Source organism: Musca autumnalis, unplaced genomic scaffold, assembly GCF_047663935.1.
Source record: "Musca autumnalis isolate F117 unplaced genomic scaffold, ASM4766393v1 scaffold_4, whole genome shotgun sequence".
In the NCBI taxonomy this organism is placed as follows: Eukaryota; Metazoa; Arthropoda; class Insecta; order Diptera; family Muscidae; genus Musca; species Musca autumnalis.
This window is the reverse complement of record NW_027411977.1, coordinates 75,670,590-75,689,258: the sequence shown is the minus strand read 5'-3', so window position 1 is coordinate 75,689,258 and position 18,669 is coordinate 75,670,590. Positions and strand designations below refer to the sequence as shown.

At 38.6% G+C, this 18,669-nt stretch overlaps 3 protein-coding genes across 4 annotated transcripts; 1 reads left to right on the top strand and 2 right to left on the bottom strand.

The window, feature by feature from the left end:
- Positions 1-1,653: 1,653 nt before the first annotated feature.
- Taf2 (TATA-box binding protein associated factor 2) lies at positions 1,654-12,739 on the bottom strand. 2 transcript variants are annotated; one of them, XM_073984446.1, is made up of 12 exons: positions 12,504-12,660; positions 9,527-9,755; positions 9,397-9,451; positions 9,179-9,342; positions 7,961-9,110; positions 7,451-7,899; positions 7,142-7,391; positions 3,562-3,724; positions 3,284-3,494; positions 2,828-3,220; positions 2,183-2,765; positions 1,654-2,111 (listed from the first exon to the last, which is right to left on the bottom strand). In XM_073984446.1, the coding sequence occupies exons 2-12, from the start codon at positions 9,580-9,582 to the stop codon at positions 1,908-1,910; spliced, it is 3,678 nt and encodes a 1,225-aa protein (XP_073840547.1). In that variant the 5' UTR covers positions 9,583-9,755; positions 12,504-12,660; the 3' UTR covers positions 1,654-1,907. The 2 variants fall into 2 exon arrangements, with proteins under 2 accessions (XP_073840547.1, XP_073840548.1); XM_073984447.1 differs by lacking the exon at positions 9,527-9,755 and having other exon boundaries at positions 9,397-9,454; positions 12,504-12,739.
- Positions 12,608-17,563, top strand: LOC141402686 (polyubiquitin-C-like). Its single transcript, XM_073984444.1, has 2 exons — positions 12,608-12,951; positions 13,067-17,563. The coding sequence occupies exon 2, from the start codon at positions 13,074-13,076 to the stop codon at positions 17,412-17,414; it is 4,341 nt and encodes a 1,446-aa protein (XP_073840545.1). The 5' UTR covers positions 12,608-12,951; positions 13,067-13,073; the 3' UTR covers positions 17,415-17,563.
- On the bottom strand, positions 17,303-18,104 carry LOC141402689 (tubulin polymerization-promoting protein homolog). Its single transcript, XM_073984462.1, has 2 exons — positions 17,896-18,104; positions 17,303-17,832 (listed from the first exon to the last, which is right to left on the bottom strand). The coding sequence occupies exons 1-2, from the start codon at positions 18,102-18,104 to the stop codon at positions 17,688-17,690; spliced, it is 354 nt and encodes a 117-aa protein (XP_073840563.1). The 3' UTR covers positions 17,303-17,687.
- Between the last annotated feature and the right edge of the window lie 565 nt (positions 18,105-18,669).

Genomic DNA, 18,669 nt, shown 5'->3' with positions numbered 1-18,669 from the left:
CCAAAGATTTGAAGATATTGAGGTTGTTATCCCTAGTAGAGATGACTGGATCCGTAGTAACCCTCCTCTGGACGGTCTGGCTTTCTACACAGACGGTTCCAAGATGGAAGAAGGTACCGGTGCTGGCGTCTACTGCAAAAAGCTTTGTCTCGAATATTCATACTGGTTAAACTGTAGCGTTTTCCAAGCTGAAATCTTCGCGATCAGAATGGCTGCAAAGTTGATAAAAAGTCTGGATGCAGAAATCTTTGAACCGGCGACTATCTTCGTTGGTGGTCAGCCGGCTCTTAAAGCCATCAAATCCTCCAACATCAAGTCTGAGGCCGTGCTTGAGAGTAGAATTGCTTTGGAGAACCTCACAAACGCTGTCCGACTACATACAGGGACACTGTATGTACAGGTTGAACAGCGACTGTAACGTTTTCCAAGCTGAAATATACGCGATCAGAATGGCTGGGTACCGGGACACTGTGACATTATGGGAAACGAGAAGGAAGATGAACTGGCAAGGCATGCATCGCAATCGACAAGTCTTGCAACCACTGATTCTATCAAAGCACCTATATGTTACTTTTTCCGGAGCGTTCTTTGAAGAACGAGCCAAGGAACTATGGCACAATGAATCAAGGTGCAATGTTTCAAGGGCCATTTGGCCGACTCTATCAACAAATAGAACAACTTCACTCTTAAATTTGAGCAAATCAGAAATTAGGGTATTGACGGGGGTCATTGCAACATCCGATCATTTACCACCAAATGGCAAGATGTTGGCGTGGCCTATTGCAGGCTCTGTGAAGATGAGGAGGAAACGGAGACTATCGAGCATATTTTATGCCGCTGCCCGATGATACCTCGAAATCGACATAGTTTAACTGGAGTATGCTTTCCTCCAAGCTTAACCTTCTACTCAAACATGAAACCAACAATCATTAATAACATCATCAAAAATTTAAATTGGCTGGGACGGCGCAACCCATAAGCGTAACTGCTTCTCTGGCGGTTTTCTAACCATCACCAAATACCACCACATTCCTTTTTTCTTACATGTCATTCTCCTCTTTAATAATTTGTTTATTATTATTTTTCCAAGCTCTTTTTTCTTTATTTTCTTTCGTTTCTTTTTGTCTTTTTCAGGTACCTCTCAACTTCTTTTTCTGATATATGGATGATCACAATGGACCGGAAGGATCCTAGTGGCGTAGTCACTATGGTGGCTACATATCCCCAAACCTAACCTAAACTAGGCTCCAGAGAACATGCTGTAGGACAGTATTAATTGAAATTCTTTCGAAGATGTAGGGTTCACTGGCTGTATTCAATTATCACACTCATCATGACTAGGTTAATCATGGGCGATATTTTATGGGTGCGGATCTGGTGAATGAGAGACATCATGGTTCAGTTTTTTTTTTGTCCCACTTGACTACTTTCCTTGTATACATTAGTTAACTGTTGAATAGATCAGGGTCTATTTTACTAGAGGGCTGTGCGTAGACTAAAGTTTCATATTGGTAAAAGCGCCCAGGAAAACTCATCTACACCTTCCCAAAAGGTAAGAGAGATGATTTTATACATTTCTCCTTACCTTTCTTTACCAAAACTGCTCTACAAGTTATGGGAAACAATCTACAGAAAGAAAACAGCTTTCATAAATACGTTTACAAATATTTTCCTCCATGTTGGGGATTTAATTTATTTTTAATTTATATACAGTCTAAAATGTTTTTTTTTTTTCTTATATTTAATTATTGATACGGATACATAACCTTAAAAGTACGCCATTAAATGTAGTATGGATAAAATCTATTTATACTTTTAAATATGTATGTGTGTGTATTGCTTTCGCAAAGAAATTATTTCTTCATCAGAAACGATTCGAACTTTATGGAGTGATTGAAAAGCCGATGCTATGTATGAAAATTAAAAGGCGGATTACTATTGCTGTTGCTGCTATCGGCCGAACTTAAAGTTTCAGGAGTGGCCTCCTTGGTCTGTAGACGTGAAATATTGGGATCACGTTTTTCTCGTCGCTCCCGATCTTTATCCTTTTCACGATTGTGTTTATGTTTGTGCTTGTGTTTGTGTTTCTTTTTGTCCTTCTTCTTTTTCTTCTGTAATGTGTAAGATAAAAAGCAAAATTTACCAACAAGTCCAAATGAAAACACCCCTTACTACTACAAACCTTTGAAGAAGCATCCATTTTCTGCCTCATATCTCCATCGGCTCTTGACGAGTCAAAACTACTGTCCATCCTTGTAATTGTAGTCTCTGATATATCAATAATTGTAACTGAATTTTCGTCTTCATCGAATGCCTCACTCTTAAGTTTTTTCGTCTCAGAGTGGTATGTGTCACTCTCCATGTGTGTAACTTCCATCTTTGTTGCTTCTCCTTCGTATATTTCATCTTTAATTACCTCATTTACAACTGTGACTTCCTCATGCGTTTCCATTTTTATTGTTCCTTCGGTTTCTTCAAATGCCTCGCTGGCAGTGCGTTTTATTGCGGTCAAAACATTTGCCTTGCTATCCACTGTATCCGGGTCTTCTCGTCGACTTTCTTGTTTGATTTCTGGCATAGGTTTTGGTATCGATGACGTGCTTGCCGTACTGGATGATTTCTTTGATGTACCTTCACGTATGAAATCCTTGTACATGCTATTCATTTCGGCCGATTGTAAACACAGAGGCCGCCTTGTGCCATATAGGGCATAATAGAGATCTACCATGTCACAGCGTAGTTTTGTATCGAATGCCAATTTATTGCTAAATAAATGTTGATAGTAAATGCTTTAATACTCAAAAAGTCATGCAATTCAATAACTTACTTCATATTGGTCCAAAGCCTCTCCACCAACTCAGGGCGATCTAAACGACTCTTAGACTCTCTGGTAAATGGGGGATTATCAATTAACAACCCGGCCAAGGCATGTCGTGCCGCCGGATCAGGATCTGTCTCCAAAAGTGTTATTAAATGATCCAAATCTTCCCAGCGACCGTCAACTTTAACAAAATCTACCAGGCATTCCATGGCAGCAATGCGTAAGTCCAAATATTGGCCATAAGCTGCATAACTGCGATATATATTTGGTAACGATGGTAAGTGGCCACATTTCTGCAGCTTCCGTATGACTTTAAGGCATGCAACTGATACCATATACTTGTATGAAGGCAGATGCTTTTCCAAATTTAAAAGACGTGTAACTTCTTCCAGTACAAGCCTATTTATGTAATATGAATAATGAGTTTTTTTTCTCAAAAACAAATATAAATGTAACACTTACTTGGCATCTGCCGAAAGACTGTCTGATGTAATGGGAGTTCCCCGTAATACAACCGATACAACTGGCGTAATTGAATGACCTAAAGCATTTACCAAAGCTGATCTGTAATAGACGTCGCTATAATGATTCCGCGTATTGTCATTGTATTTGAATAGATCGAAAAGAAAGCGTAAAACTTCAGGTGGGCAAATACCATGAGAAGTGCGAAGACCTATAAAAATCAAGCATACATATACACATACATAGTATTTTATATAAAATCCTGTCTTCCAACTTACCCGCCATGGCCACAGGTATAACTTTTTGTAGGAAATACAATTGAAAATTTGAAAAATTATTTTGTTTTATTATGTGTGGCGCACTAAATGAACCAAAGAATTTGCGGAAAATATTCAGCATTGCAGGCGGTCCACTCCATTGAGTAACCATTTGATTGGCAACCTGAAATAAAAAAGATATGACATTAACAAGAGGAAAGAAAGAAAACTTCAAAAGGTCTTCTGTGTCCTATAGAAGACCTCAAAGATCTTATGTCGCCTATAAAAGATCTCGAGAGGTCTTCTGTTGCTTATAGAAGACCGGGTTAGGTCACCTGTTGCTTATGTAAGACCGGAAGAGGTCCTCTGTTGCTTATAGAATATCTCAAGGGGTCTTCTGGTCCCTGTAGAAGTCCTCAATAGATCTTCTGTTGTCTATGGAGGACCTCAAGAGTTCTTCTTTTACGTATAGAAGACCACAACGGTCTTCTGTTACCTATAGAAGACCCCAAAGGCCTTCGAAGTGGTCTTCTGTTACCTATAGAAGAGCTCAAAGATCATCTGTAGCATATAGAAAACCTCAAAGGTCTTATGTGGTCTATAAAACACCGCAAGAGGTCATCTGTTGCCTATATAAGACACGAAAACGGTTCTTCTGGTGCCTGTAGAAGTCCTTGAGAGATCTTCTGTTATTTATGGAGGACCTCAAGAGGTCTTCTGTTGCCTATATATGATGACCCATTAGAAGACCTCATATGTCTTCTGATACATATAGGGGACCCAAACCTCATCTGTCGCCTTCGAAGCGGTCTTCTTTTTTCCTATAGAAGACCATAATTGGTCTGCTGCCTTTGGAGGACCTCAACAGGCCTTGTATTTCCTTAAAAAGACCGCCAAAAATCTTCTGGTGCCTATAGAAACCTTAAAGTTCTTCTGTCGCCTTCAAAGCGGTCTTCAGTTGCCTATAGAAAACCATCATTGGTCTTTGGAGGACCTCAAAAAATCTTTAGTTGCTTATAGAAGAGCTTCAGAGATCTTTCTTTGCCTACAAAAGAGCTCCAGAGATCTTTCTTTGCCTATAGATGACCTCAGGAGCTCTTTTGTTGCCTAAAGAATCCTTCGTAGTGGTCTTATGTTACCTATAGAAGAGCCCAAAGATCATCTGTAGCATATAGAATACCTCAAAGGTCTTATGTGGCCTATAAAATACCGCAAGAGGTCATATGTTGCCTATATAAGACCAAAACGGTTCTTCTAGTGCCTGTAGAAGTCCTTGAGAGATCTTCTGTTATTTATGGAGGACCTCAAGAGTTCTTCTTTTACCTATAGAAGACCACAACGGTATTCTGTTACCTATAGAAGACCCCAAAGGTCTTCGAAGTGGTCTTCTGTTACCTATAGAAGAGCTCAAAGGTCATATGTAGCATATAGAAGACCTCAAAGGTCTTATGTGGCCTATAAAATACCGCAAGAGGTCATCTATTGCCTATATAAGACCCCAAAACGGTTCTTCTGGTGCCTGTAGAAGTCCTTGAGAAATCTTCTGTTATTTATGGAGGACCTCAAAAGGTCTTCTGTTGCCTATAGATGATGTCCCATTAGAAAACCTCATAGGTCTTCTGATACATATAGGGGATACAAACCTCATCTGTCGCCTTCGAAGCGGTCCTCTGTTTCCTATAGAACACCATAATAGGTCTGCTGCCTTTGGAGGACCTCAAGAGTCCTCGTATTGCCTCAAAAAGACCCCCAGAAATCTTCTGTTGCCTATAGAAACCTCAAAGTTCTTCTGTCGCCTTCAAAGCGGTCTTCAGTTGCCTATAGAAAACCATCATTGGTCTTTGGAGGACCTCAAGAAATCTTTTGTTGCTTATAGAAGAGCTTCAGAGATCTTTCTTTGCCTACAAAAGAGCTCCAGAGATCTTTCTTTGCCTATAGATGACCTCAGGAGCTCTTTTGTTGCCTAAAGAAGACCTTCGTAGTGGTCATATGTTACCTATAGAAGAGCCCAAAGATCATCTGTAGCATATAGAATACCTCAAAGGTCTTATGTGGCCTATAAAATACCGCAAGAGGTCATCTGTTGCCTATATAAGACCAAAACGGTTCTTCTAGTGCCTGTAGAAGTCCTTGAGAGATCTTCTGTTATTTATGGAGGACCTCAAGAGGTTTTCTATTGCCTATAGATGATGACCCATTAGAAGTCCTCATAGGTCTTCTGATACATATAGGGGACCCAAACCTCATTTGTCGCCTTCGAAGCGGTCCTCTGTTTCCTATAGAACACCATAATAGGTCTGCTGCCTTTGGAGGACCTCAAGAGGCCTCGTATTACCTCGAAAAGACCCCCAGAAATATTCTTTTGCCTATAGAAACCTCAAAGTTCTTCTGTCGCCTTCAAAGCGGTCTTCAGTTGCCTATAGAAACCCATCATTGGTCTTTGGAGGACCTCAAGAAATCTTTTCTTGCCTATAGGTGAGCTTCAGAAATCTTTCTTTGCCTATAGAAGAGCTCCAGAGATCTTTCTTTGCCTATATATGACCTCAAGAGCTCTTTTGTTGCCTAAAGAAGACCTCAAGAGGTTTTCTGTTGCCTAAAGGAGATATCAAGAGTTCATCTGTAACCTATTAAAGACCTTATCAAGTCTTCTACTTTCTATAGAAGACCTCAAAGTCTTCTGTCGCCTATACAAGAACCCGGGAGGTCTTCTGTTGCTTTAAGAACACCTAAAGAGGTCTGCCCTATAGAAAACCTCAAAGGCCTTCTGTTTTCTACAGAAGACTCCAAGTTGCTGCTAGCTGCGCCTCAAAAGTCTTCTGGTTCATGTAGAAGAATGTCAAGTTTGCTCTGGTCTTAGCCTCCTAGCCAGGACCACAGCGATAGTAGTTATTTCTGCTTGCTGCGCCAAAACATCTAACAGTTTCTGCAACTTCGTTACCGAATTCATCATCATAGTCGTTGTTCAGCTCTCCGAAAATGCATGGTTCCTGCACATAAACGGTCTTCACAACAAAGTCAACGAAATTGTGGACTTATGAAACAGGAGGCTTATAGTTTGCGACGTTGACATGGTTACAACGTTTTGCGAATGGTTCGTACAACAATAGAAGTGGAGGAGGACTTGCCCTCTTTATACCCTAGTCTATTTAGTACAGAGATATCCCGCTTGAGCTTGACTCTAGCGAACCATACATGGAATGTAATGAAGCTGTAATGTTTGGTACTGAAGAGGTGAAGTTGCCTTATGAATAGTTGTGCCCACGAGATCTCATCATCGTCTGCCTTAACAGATCAGACCAAATCATAACTTTTCTGGCAAGGTTTCAGGGAATATACCAATCACCACTTCAGAAAGCTACCCTCAAATCACATCTGCAGCCCCTCTCTACATACCAGCTGGTCAAATAACCGAAATTATACCAAATTTCCCTGCAGAAGCGACGAGATTATAAAATTAGCGTAATGAGCTTTGTAGTATGAACACTGAATACCTAAGTAATACTACGCGAGCTAGAACACATAAAGCAATGCAACATTAATACCCATAAAAGCAAGGGTGGGTATAAAATATTAATAAAATGTTTTATAACACCACACTCACCTTTGTTAAACAATTTGCTGCCTCACAGCGGACCTTATAGAAAAATTGCTCATTTTCAATGGCATCCGTCAGAGCAGAACGTGTCGCATTTGTGGGGTATTTTTCTAAGGCTTTTATAGCCTCAAATTGGGCAGTAACATCACGTTCATGTCTTAATTGAAATTGCCACTGAAAATCTGGTTGTTCGATATTTAAATCTCTTATCAATATCATTTCAGGATCTAATCTTATCCACAATACAGGGGAGTCACTAAAAAACAACGAAAATCAATAACCGTTAAGTAATCCATTCATATAAATATATCTTACTCCATAGGCGATAGATCCATATCCACCTCCTCGCCAGTACACAATGGAATTTTCTTTTTCTTATTACGACGACTTTTCGAGTGACATGTTATGTCGGCCTTGACCACAACATTTTCTATTTGTAGCATATGCTTAAATGTACCATCCAATTCTTGTAGTTGGACCAACAGTGGACCATTGTATTTGCGTACACCCCTTTGATTGACAAAATCTTGACGTATTTCCAATTCTATTGTATTACGTTTGCGATTGAAGACAGATGTAAGTGAAAACTTGGCATGACCACCAGTGCGTACCCATTGATCCATAAATACAGACATATCTTTGCCGGTAACAGTGAAAATGGCTTTTATGAAAATGTTTGTGGATATCAACAAGTGATGCCAAAGACCTGAACCAATTTTGGTGCCAGCCGCATTTGTTGCCAACGCCAACTGTTTATTGAATACCTAAAAATATAAAATAACTCATATATCAAATTTGCAAATAATTTCTTGATTTATATCCCACCTGTATTAACAACTCTTGACCGATACGATGTTCCAACATACGTATAACCAAATGAGCCTTTCTTCGCATAGCATCCACATATTTTGGCGACACCGTGTGCAAACTTTTTATGGGGAAGTAATGCACAATCTCTTGATGTTTGGCAGTCGATGCTGCTGGATTAGTGCTGCTAACAGGCAGTGGTGCAGGAGGTTGGCTACAATCCAATATAATACCACCATACTGCTCTTCATATTTTACCACTCTATCCAGCTCCTTCTGTATCCATTCGCGATATTCATTGTTGCCAAAACATTTACGCGAATAAAGACCGCAAAGATATTCAGCTATACCCTTGGCCAACCAAGTATCAGACCAATGGTGTGAGGTTATAAAACATCCGAAGAACTGTTCCGCCACTGCTCTAGACATAAGAGTACGCGAAACGTATGTTTGATCTATAATAGCAATACTGTGCAAAAGATGTACCGAAGCTATGCTCATTGTAGCATATGCACTTATATCCGCATCCGCATGATCTACAAATACCTGTTTGTAGCATGTGAAGGGGTAACGGGTGGATAAGGTATCTTCGAAAAATTCAAAAGCTTCATGTAAATAGCGCACGGTGTTTTTGAGCAGTGGCAACAGCTGGGGCAAACAAAAATGTGTTACTTCATGCATGTGAGGATCGACATAAATTTCAAATGGGCCCACAGCTAAAGCTATATTTGGAGCACACACAGGTACATTCAAGGCATAGTGAAAGGTTTTCCTACGCAAGTCGGGTGTCATTACCACTTCCATTAATTCGCCACAAGAAACAGCTGTCAAATGTTTGTCCACAGTAAACTCCAGCTTCCATGTACAGGGATCGGCAAAACTGTCAACGCAAGGAAACCACAAACGGGATGCATTTTCATAGGAGTGTGTGTACATGTGGGCACTATTGGGTTGCGGATCATCGTCATTTGTAGGCGGTATAACAAAGTGAATACCACCCTGAGGATTCTCCAAGGAAAATTCAATGCCAATTCGTAATCCACGTCCCTCCTGTATCATATGGTAGCCTTCGGGTGGTACCTGTATAAGCAGCTCTCCGCAGTTTGCATCCGGATCGGTTTTTTGTGCTGCAGTTAAATGGAACTTTGAAAAAGTTTCCAAAGAGCGGCTGTCAATATAAAGACACAGTAAAATATAATATATTATTCATCTTTACCACTTGATATTACAACTTACGTCTTTGCGTCGCCCTGACAGATATCCAAAAATGGATCAAAGTAAACAAAATCCGCTTCACAAACATCGTTCAGCAACACTCTATATACCCGACATTGTTTAGCATTCAAACGTATGATTCTTAAATTCTCCTTGGTGGGAACAATGGTCAGCTCTACAGCTCCCTATAATTATAATTATGAATAGAGATTTGATAGTTTGTCATGGTCATCACTTACAATTATACTTTTTCTTTCAAAACTTATACCGGTCAAGCTAACAATTTGATGTGCCGTGCTAGAATGAAATGGTAAGAGATATTTTCACAATTATTTTTTCACATCTTCTCCACCAAATTGGAATACTTATAATTTGAATGGTCTTGCAGGTTGTTCCTTAACTTTGAGATCAAGTTCGGGTTCCATTTTATTTCCTGGTTATTTATAAATTATACAGGAAAAATCGGAAACCTAAACATTCCACGGAGATAAAAACGCTTAACTTTTCTGCGAGCCGAACAGATTTAAAAACGTCCCAAAATGCTACGAAACATGGGGATAATTGAAAAAGCCAGATAAAGATGTGCACAAGACTGACTCTGTTTACGAATGTAAGAGAAAACAAAATGAGACATGATTAAAAATTAACAGCTGATGACTGGATATCAAGGCTGAGCAACTTTTCTGTCGGCGGCTCGACACTTTTTGGCTGGGTTTAATCTGAAAAAGCATCCAAAGGTTGGGTAAAGGTCATGGTAGAACAAGAAAAGGTAGCAGCAATACCCAGCTGACTGAACTGGGATGTAGTGTTAGTGTCAAATTCCATACGTCATTTTATATATTTATTTCTATGTTCGATGTATATTAGGGATATATATTTTTTGAAGAACAAATTTATTCATCAGAAAAACAACTATTTCCCATAAAGACTCCTTCATATCATTGACATGTAACCTCCTCCAGGTCCGAACGACATGCCACACACTAAAACACCGCTTATAGAGGCGGTACAATATTTGTTAATATGTGTGGTATTTTGTTAAACTTGAAAAGAATGAAGCCCTAATAAACATGTGCTTTTTTGTTTTGAAAAGCAACAGCTTCTTTTTTTTAATGAATTGCCAGCGACCCCAAACATTTTTGCAAGAATTCTACTTTCTGCGAGAAATAATGCATTTAGTGGAATGATATGGAAACATTCAAATTGAAAATCTAACGAGTTTTCATTCATGTTTTTCAAAATATTCAATCAAATGTGAAAAATTATTAGTTTTTTAAATTCCAATAATTTATAGACATTTCCGTATTTTGTTTACATTTACGTTGACACTAACGTTAACAAACAAAAACAAATTTCTATGTGGTTGTTGTTGAGTTGTATTTGTTGTAGTATTAACTTTACCTGGTTTGTTCTACCATGGGTAAAGGTAGAAACACAATCACTTTTGTTGCTTGCTTCACTCTCAATTTCATGTAAATGAATAAAAGCCGAGTACTACCTAATCAAATGCGATTTTATGTTTCTTTATTCTTTTACTCATTGTGTTCTCACCTTAATGGCGAAACCTATAACTCTGCGTGTTGCGTGTGTGTTTAAAAAACAAAATACATGTATTTCAAACTCTGTTCCTTTACGTTCAAGAATCTTCAAGTTTTACCACTTTTTACTCGAAAAGCGTTCCTTTACTTCTGACACAATACAATTTATATGGGAGCAGTTTACAAGTTTTACTACTTTTGCCGGTTTTGCCATTTTCAAAAGTAAAGGAACAGACCATCAATTACTGAAACATTGGATGTATTTTCGGCTTATGCTTGGTTTACATTTACGAAATCCACTAGTTCGCATATTTTGCAAATAACTGTCCATTCCTTAGCGTATACGTCAAATGAAAACTCATCTGAAATCCATTGGATTACATTTGACGTTTAATCAATGAAATTGACAGTTGAAATCGAGTGGATTTAAATGTAAATCGAGCCTTAAATGCAAATAAATTGGTTTCAAATCGAAGAAAGAAAAATGTGAAACAAAAAAATTTACAAATGTCAATGAGAAAAATTATATAAAGAAAATGTTTCTCATATCAACTTTTCATAGAACAAGAATCCAGCCCCTGGTTTATATTATAACTTTTTTGTCCAGTTATGAGGACTTATTTCACTTAAAGTCCTTTTAGAATACGCCGGATTTAGCAATTATCTTGCTTTATTTGACAAATGTTGTATGAAAATGACAGCTTAAATCCACTGGATTTGCTAAATCCAGCATAGTCTAAATCAGGCATTATATGCAATGGAATTGGAAGCCACTGGACTTATGCTTGGTTTACATTTACGAAATCCACTCGTTTTTAACTGTCAAATCCATAGGTTAAACGTCAAATGAAATCCAGATAAGATTTCTTTTGACGTTTGAGCTATGGAATTGACAGTTGAAATCGAGTGGATTTCGTAAATGTAAACTTAGCATTAGTCCGTGTTTAGACACACAAATTTCTCGGGAAAGTAAATTCAGTTTTTAGGCAATAGGGGGTAGGAAAGAGTATTGAGGAGCTCTTTCCTCTCCGCACTCTCCCAAAAAACTCAATTTACTTTCCCGAGAAATTTGTGTGTCTAAACACAGACTTACTAAATCATCATGGTACAAATACACAGGTAGCCGCATCGGCAAAATGTACCCAGGCCATTAAGGCCTACGTACATAAGCTGCCTTGCCTGGTTGCCTTGCTTGCTTCTGATAAAAGAATAGAAAAGAAAAGTGCAACCCAGTTCGAAATTTGCTCGACCTTCTTTATTCTTTTATTTTTATTATGTCAGAAATGAAGCAGGAAAGCAAGGCAATCAGGCAAGGCAGCTTATGTACCCAGGCCTTTAGTCACATACATGATGAAATAATAATGGGGTTTCTACACGGTATGTTTTTTACATATTCATGTCACTTTTTTTCGCCCATATGTAATTCCTTCTGCACGGCAAAATTTTATTTTTCATTCGTTTTCTGATTTTTTCTTTATTTATATCGCGTACAAACAAAACAGCTGTTTACCTTTGGTTGTACAGACGAGAATATAGCGCGTTCTATTCGAAAAATATACATTGTATGTATGCACATAACTCTTTGATGCATTGAAATTTCTGTATGTAAAAAGTGACAGTTGGTATGCACAAATATGTAAAAAACATACCGTGTAGAAACGCTTTAAGGTGGCGTAAAACGTCCAGCTGATTGGTTTCAATATGTCAAATTTTTTGTTATTGTGAATAAATTGTATGAAAACGTAAACAAACATTTTGACATATTAAAGAATTTTCCGCCAAAAATTAGTTGTTGTTGTGCTACTTACGTGACCTGTTTAATAGATCTTGGCCACATATGTATACATTTGCAATTTGCAATCTTCTAGTAACGCCAACTTGTGAAATTATTTGTATACTGTGACTCTGACTCATACATACACAAGACTTTGCATTTGTATATCTTTGTTATTATTTTACTAGAACAATGCGAACAAAGAAAGCGACAAGCTGATTGAATTTTGCACTCCTCATATCATGTTCAGACGATACAAACATGGTCAGTATCGAATAGTTGCCAGATTGTTTATATAAGAGAATGCGTAACGCCGTCAATAATAATTATACGCGACTTGAAAATTTCACCTTGGCTTCTTTGTCTTTTATGAGTCAGCATTTTCACAGTATACAGAAAAAAGTTGGCGTTACTAGAAGGTGAAAATTGTGAAATTTGTGCTATAATTCAATTGAAAAATATTAATATCTACACATCTTTGAGTAAGTAATTATCAAAAATAAGTCATTTTTTCCTTGAGAAAATCATAAAAATAATTTTCTTTAAATTATATAAGATCATAAATTATTTGTATTCACAATAAAAATATTTTTTTAGATACAATATGCAGATCTTCGTGAAGACTTTAACTGGAAAAACCATCACCTTGGAAGTTGAACCTTCCGATACCATTGAAAATGTCAAAGCTAAAATCCAAGACAAGGAAGGTATTCCCCCAGACCAACAACGTTTGATTTTCGCTGGCAAACAATTAGAAGATGGCCGCACTTTGTCCGATTATAACATCCAAAAAGAATCAACTCTACATTTGGTATTGCGTCTTCGTGGGGGTATGCAGATCTTCGTGAAGACATTGACAGGAAAAACAATCACATTGGAAGTTGAACCTTCCGATACCATAGAAAATGTCAAAGCTAAAATCCAAGACAAGGAAGGCATTCCCCCAGACCAACAACGTTTAATTTTCGCTGGCAAACAATTGGAAGATGGCCGCACTCTGTCCGATTACAACATTCAAAAGGAGTCAACTCTACATTTGGTCTTGCGTCTTCGTGGGGGTATGCAGATCTTCGTAAAAACCTTAACTGGAAAAACAATTACTTTGGAAGTTGAACCTTCCGACACTATTGAAAATGTGAAGGCAAAAATCCAAGACAAGGAAGGTATTCCCCCAGACCAACAACGTTTGATTTTCGCTGGCAAACAGTTAGAAGATGGCCGCACTTTGTCCGATTATAATATCCAAAAAGAGTCCACTCTCCATTTGGTCTTGCGCCTTCGTGGTGGCATGCAGATCTTTGTGAAGACATTGACGGGAAAGACCATCACTTTAGAAGTTGAACCTTCCGATACCATAGAAAATGTCAAAGCTAAAATCCAAGACAAGGAAGGTATTCCCCCAGACCAACAACGTTTAATATTTGCTGGCAAACAATTAGAAGATGGCCGCACTTTGTCCGATTACAACATTCAAAAGGAGTCAACTCTGCATTTGGTATTGCGTCTTCGTGGGGGTATGCAGATCTTTGTGAAGACATTGACGGGAAAGACCATCACTTTGGAAGTTGAACCTTCCGATACCATAGAAAATGTCAAAGCTAAAATCCAAGACAAGGAAGGCATTCCCCCAGACCAACAACGTTTAATTTTCGCTGGCAAACAATTGGAAGATGGCCGCACTCTGTCCGATTACAACATTCAAAAGGAGTCAACTCTACATTTGGTCTTGCGTCTTCGTGGGGGTATGCAGATCTTCGTAAAAACCTTAACTGGAAAAACAATTACTTTGGAAGTTGAACCTTCCGACACTATTGAAAATGTGAAGGCAAAAATCCAAGACAAGGAAGGTATTCCCCCAGACCAACAACGTTTGATTTTCGCTGGCAAACAGTTAGAAGATGGCCGCACTTTGTCCGATTATAATATCCAAAAAGAGTCCACTCTCCACTTGGTCTTGCGCCTTCGTGGTGGCATGCAGATTTTTGTCAAGACATTGACCGGAAAGACCATCACCTTGGAAGTTGAACCTTCCGATACTATAGAAAATGTGAAAGCTAAAATCCAAGACAAGGAAGGTATTCCCCCAGACCAACAACGTTTGATTTTTGCTGGCAAACAATTAGAAGATGGACGCACTTTGTCGGACTACAACATCCAAAAGGAGTCAACTCTACATTTGGTCTTGCGTCTTCGTGGTGGCATGCAGATTTTCGTCAAGACATTGACCGGAAAAACCATCACCTTAGAAGTTGAACCTTCCGATACCATTGAAAATGTCAAAGCCAAAATCCAAGACAAGGAAGGTATTCCTCCAGACCAACAACGTTTAATTTTTGCTGGCAAACAATTGGAAGACGGACGCACTCTGTCCGATTACAACATTCAAAAGGAGTCAACTCTACATTTGGTCTTGCGCCTTCGTGGTGGCATGCAGATTTTCGTCAAGACATTGACCGGAAAGACCATCACTTTGGAAGTTGAACCTTCCGATACTATTGAGAATGTCAAGGCAAAAATCCAAGACAAGGAAGGTATTCCCCCAGACCAACAACGTTTAATTTTTGCTGGCAAACAATTGGAAGATGGCCGCACTTTGTCCGATTATAACATACAAAAAGAGTCAACTCTGCATTTGGTCTTGCGTCTTCGTGGGGGTATGCAGATCTTCGTGAAGACATTGACGGGAAAGACCATCACTTTAGAAGTTGAACCTTCCGATACCATAGAAAATGTCAAAGCTAAAATCCAAGACAAGGAAGGTATTCCCCCAGACCAACAACGTTTGATTTTTGCTGGCAAACAATTAGAGGATGGCCGCACTTTGTCCGATTATAACATCCAAAAGGAATCTACTCTCCATTTGGTCTTGCGTCTTCGTGGAGGTATGCAGATTTTCGTAAAAACCTTAACTGGAAAAACAATTACTTTGGAAGTTGAACCTTCCGACACTATTGAAAATGTCAAAGCTAAAATCCAAGACAAGGAAGGTATTCCCCCAGACCAACAACGTTTGATTTTCGCTGGCAAACAGTTAGAAGATGGCCGCACTTTGTCCGATTATAACATTCAAAAAGAGTCAACTCTCCATTTGGTCTTGCGTCTTCGTGGGGGTATGCAGATCTTCGTAAAAACCTTAACTGGAAAAACAATTACTTTGGAAGTTGAACCTTCCGACACTATTGAAAATGTGAAGGCAAAAATCCAAGACAAGGAAGGTATTCCCCCAGACCAACAACGTTTGATTTTCGCTGGCAAACAGTTAGAAGATGGCCGCACTTTGTCCGATTATAATATCCAAAAAGAGTCCACTCTCCACTTGGTCTTGCGCCTTCGTGGTGGCATGCAGATTTTTGTCAAGACATTGACCGGAAAGACCATCACCTTGGAAGTTGAACCTTCCGATACTATTGAAAATGTCAAAGCTAAAATCCAAGACAAGGAAGGTATTCCCCCAGACCAACAACGTTTGATTTTCGCTGGCAAACAGTTAGAAGATGGCCGCACTCTGTCCGATTACAACATTCAAAAGGAGTCAACTCTACATTTGGTCTTGCGTCTTCGTGGAGGTATGCAGATTTTCGTAAAAACCTTAACTGGAAAAACAATTACTTTGGAAGTTGAACCTTCCGACACTATTGAAAATGTCAAAGCTAAAATCCAAGACAAGGAAGGTATTCCCCCAGACCAACAACGTTTGATTTTCGCTGGCAAACAGTTAGAAGATGGCCGCACTCTGTCCGATTACAACATTCAAAAGGAGTCAACTCTACATTTGGTCTTGCGTCTTCGTGGAGGTATGCAGATCTTCGTAAAAACCTTAACTGGAAAAACAATTACTTTGGAAGTTGAACCTTCCGACACTATTGAAAATGTCAAAGCTAAAATTCAAGACAAGGAAGGTATTCCCCCAGACCAACAACGTTTAATTTTTGCTGGCAAACAATTGGAAGACGGACGCACTCTGTCCGATTATAACATCCAAAAAGAATCAACTCTCCATTTGGTCTTGCGCCTTCGTGGTGGCATGCAGATTTTCGTCAAGACATTGACCGGAAAGACCATCACCTTGGAAGTTGAACCTTCCGATACTATTGAGAATGTCAAGGCAAAAATCCAAGACAAGGAAGGTATTCCCCCAGACCAACAACGTTTGATTTTCGCTGGCAAACAGTTAGAAGATGGCCGCACTTTGTCCGATTATAACATCCAAAAGGAATCTACTCTCCATTTGGTCTTGCGTCTTCGTGGTGGCATGCAAATTTTCGTCAAGACATTGACCGGAAAGACCATCACCTTGGAAGTTGAACCTTCCGATACTATTGAAAATGTCAAAGCAAAAATCCAAGACAAGGAAGGTATTCCCCCAGACCAACAGCGTTTAATTTTCGCTGGCAAACAATTGGAAGACGGACGCACTTTGTCCGATTATAATATCCAAAAAGAATCCACTCTCCATTTGGTCTTGCGCCTTCGTGGTGGCATGCAGATTTTTGTCAAGACATTGACCGGAAAAACCATCACCTTGGAAGTTGAACCTTCCGATACTATTGAAAATGTCAAGGCAAAAATCCAAGACAAGGAAGGTATTCCCCCAGACCAACAACGTTTAATTTTTGCTGGCAAACAATTAGAAGATGGACGCACTTTGTCGGACTACAACATCCAAAAGGAATCTACTCTCCATTTGGTCTTGCGCCTTCGTGGTGGCATGCAAATTTTCGTCAAGACATTGACCGGAAAGACCATCACCTTGGAAGTTGAACCTTCCGATACCATTGAAAATGTCAAAGCCAAAATCCAAGACAAGGAAGGTATTCCCCCAGACCAACAACGTTTAATTTTTGCTGGCAAACAATTAGAAGATGGACGCACTTTGTCGGACTACAACATCCAAAAGGAATCTACTCTCCATTTGGTACTACGTCTTCGCGGAGGATCTATCTAAATTCCCTATACAGAAAAATATAATTTTTATTTATTATCAAGAATGTTAAAATTGAAAACGTCAAATTTTCTGTACGGTTTGTGTTTGTACATTTTTATAATAAATAAAAATAAATATCTCAGTATTTAATTAAAATTCAGATGCAAAAATAATAGCTGTTTTATTTATATGATTGATCTGTTCCAGTTAAAGCTTGGTATCGGAGCACTAACATGTTTATTTTGAGGTTTATTACATGCATATCTACCAAATATTACCCAACCAGATTAACATTTATTTCACAACTACTACATCACTTGAGCCAGCAGGCACTCCAGCCTCCAAAAGTAACGTCTTAACTTCATCAACTGTAATAATCTTTCCCTCGCAAATTTTTTCTAAAAAATCCAAAAATTCTTCAAAATCCAACCGCCATTTTCTACAGTTAAAGATTTCAAACAGAATCCAAAATGGATGGGTCATTGAATTATATTTTTTTTACCTAAATTCCATATATGCCAAACCCGTTTCAGTAAGAGTGAATGTTGTTCTCAGAAGTTTTGCTTGTTCTAGCCAATAATCAATTTGAGATAGTAAAATGCAGTCGTAATCTTCATTGTCCAATTCCATGGATACAACAATGTTGTTTGCATATAAGTGGAATAGGGATTCTAATGTATGCTTCTTGGGTTTATCATCATCATCAGCCATAATTTTATTTAACTCAATTATAATAAATTTGGGACACTTTTTGAAAATTAATTATAAAAGTTTTTTGGGGAGCCAACTGAGCCCAACTCATTCGGGTAATGACATAATGGATTTTCAATATTTGTGGTTCGCTCTCTCATTTTTTCTAAATATGTTGGTGTTTCACTGCATATGTGAATATTTTTCATATGATCCAAATCAAAAATACATTTCCAGTTGGGACGATTTTTACTTCCCCCCATACCAAGTACGGGTATTATTCGAATGTCCGGAACAACATTCGAAAACGATATCACTGTCGAAGGATTGGCAAATATTTTTCGGATGTACACAAGCACGTTGTTCTTTTGTTCGTCAAAAGTTTAAAAACGATATCATTTTCGAACATTTTGCGAATGTTTTTTCTTCACAAGAAAAATTGTTTTTTTACTTCGGAATTTCGTGAAAAATTCCCATTTGCTTTTTTCAAATATTTTCGATATAAATGCTACTTATAATATTAACAAGAAGTGATGATAAACACAACATATAGTCCGGTCAAAATAGCCATGCGTATAAGGGGGAA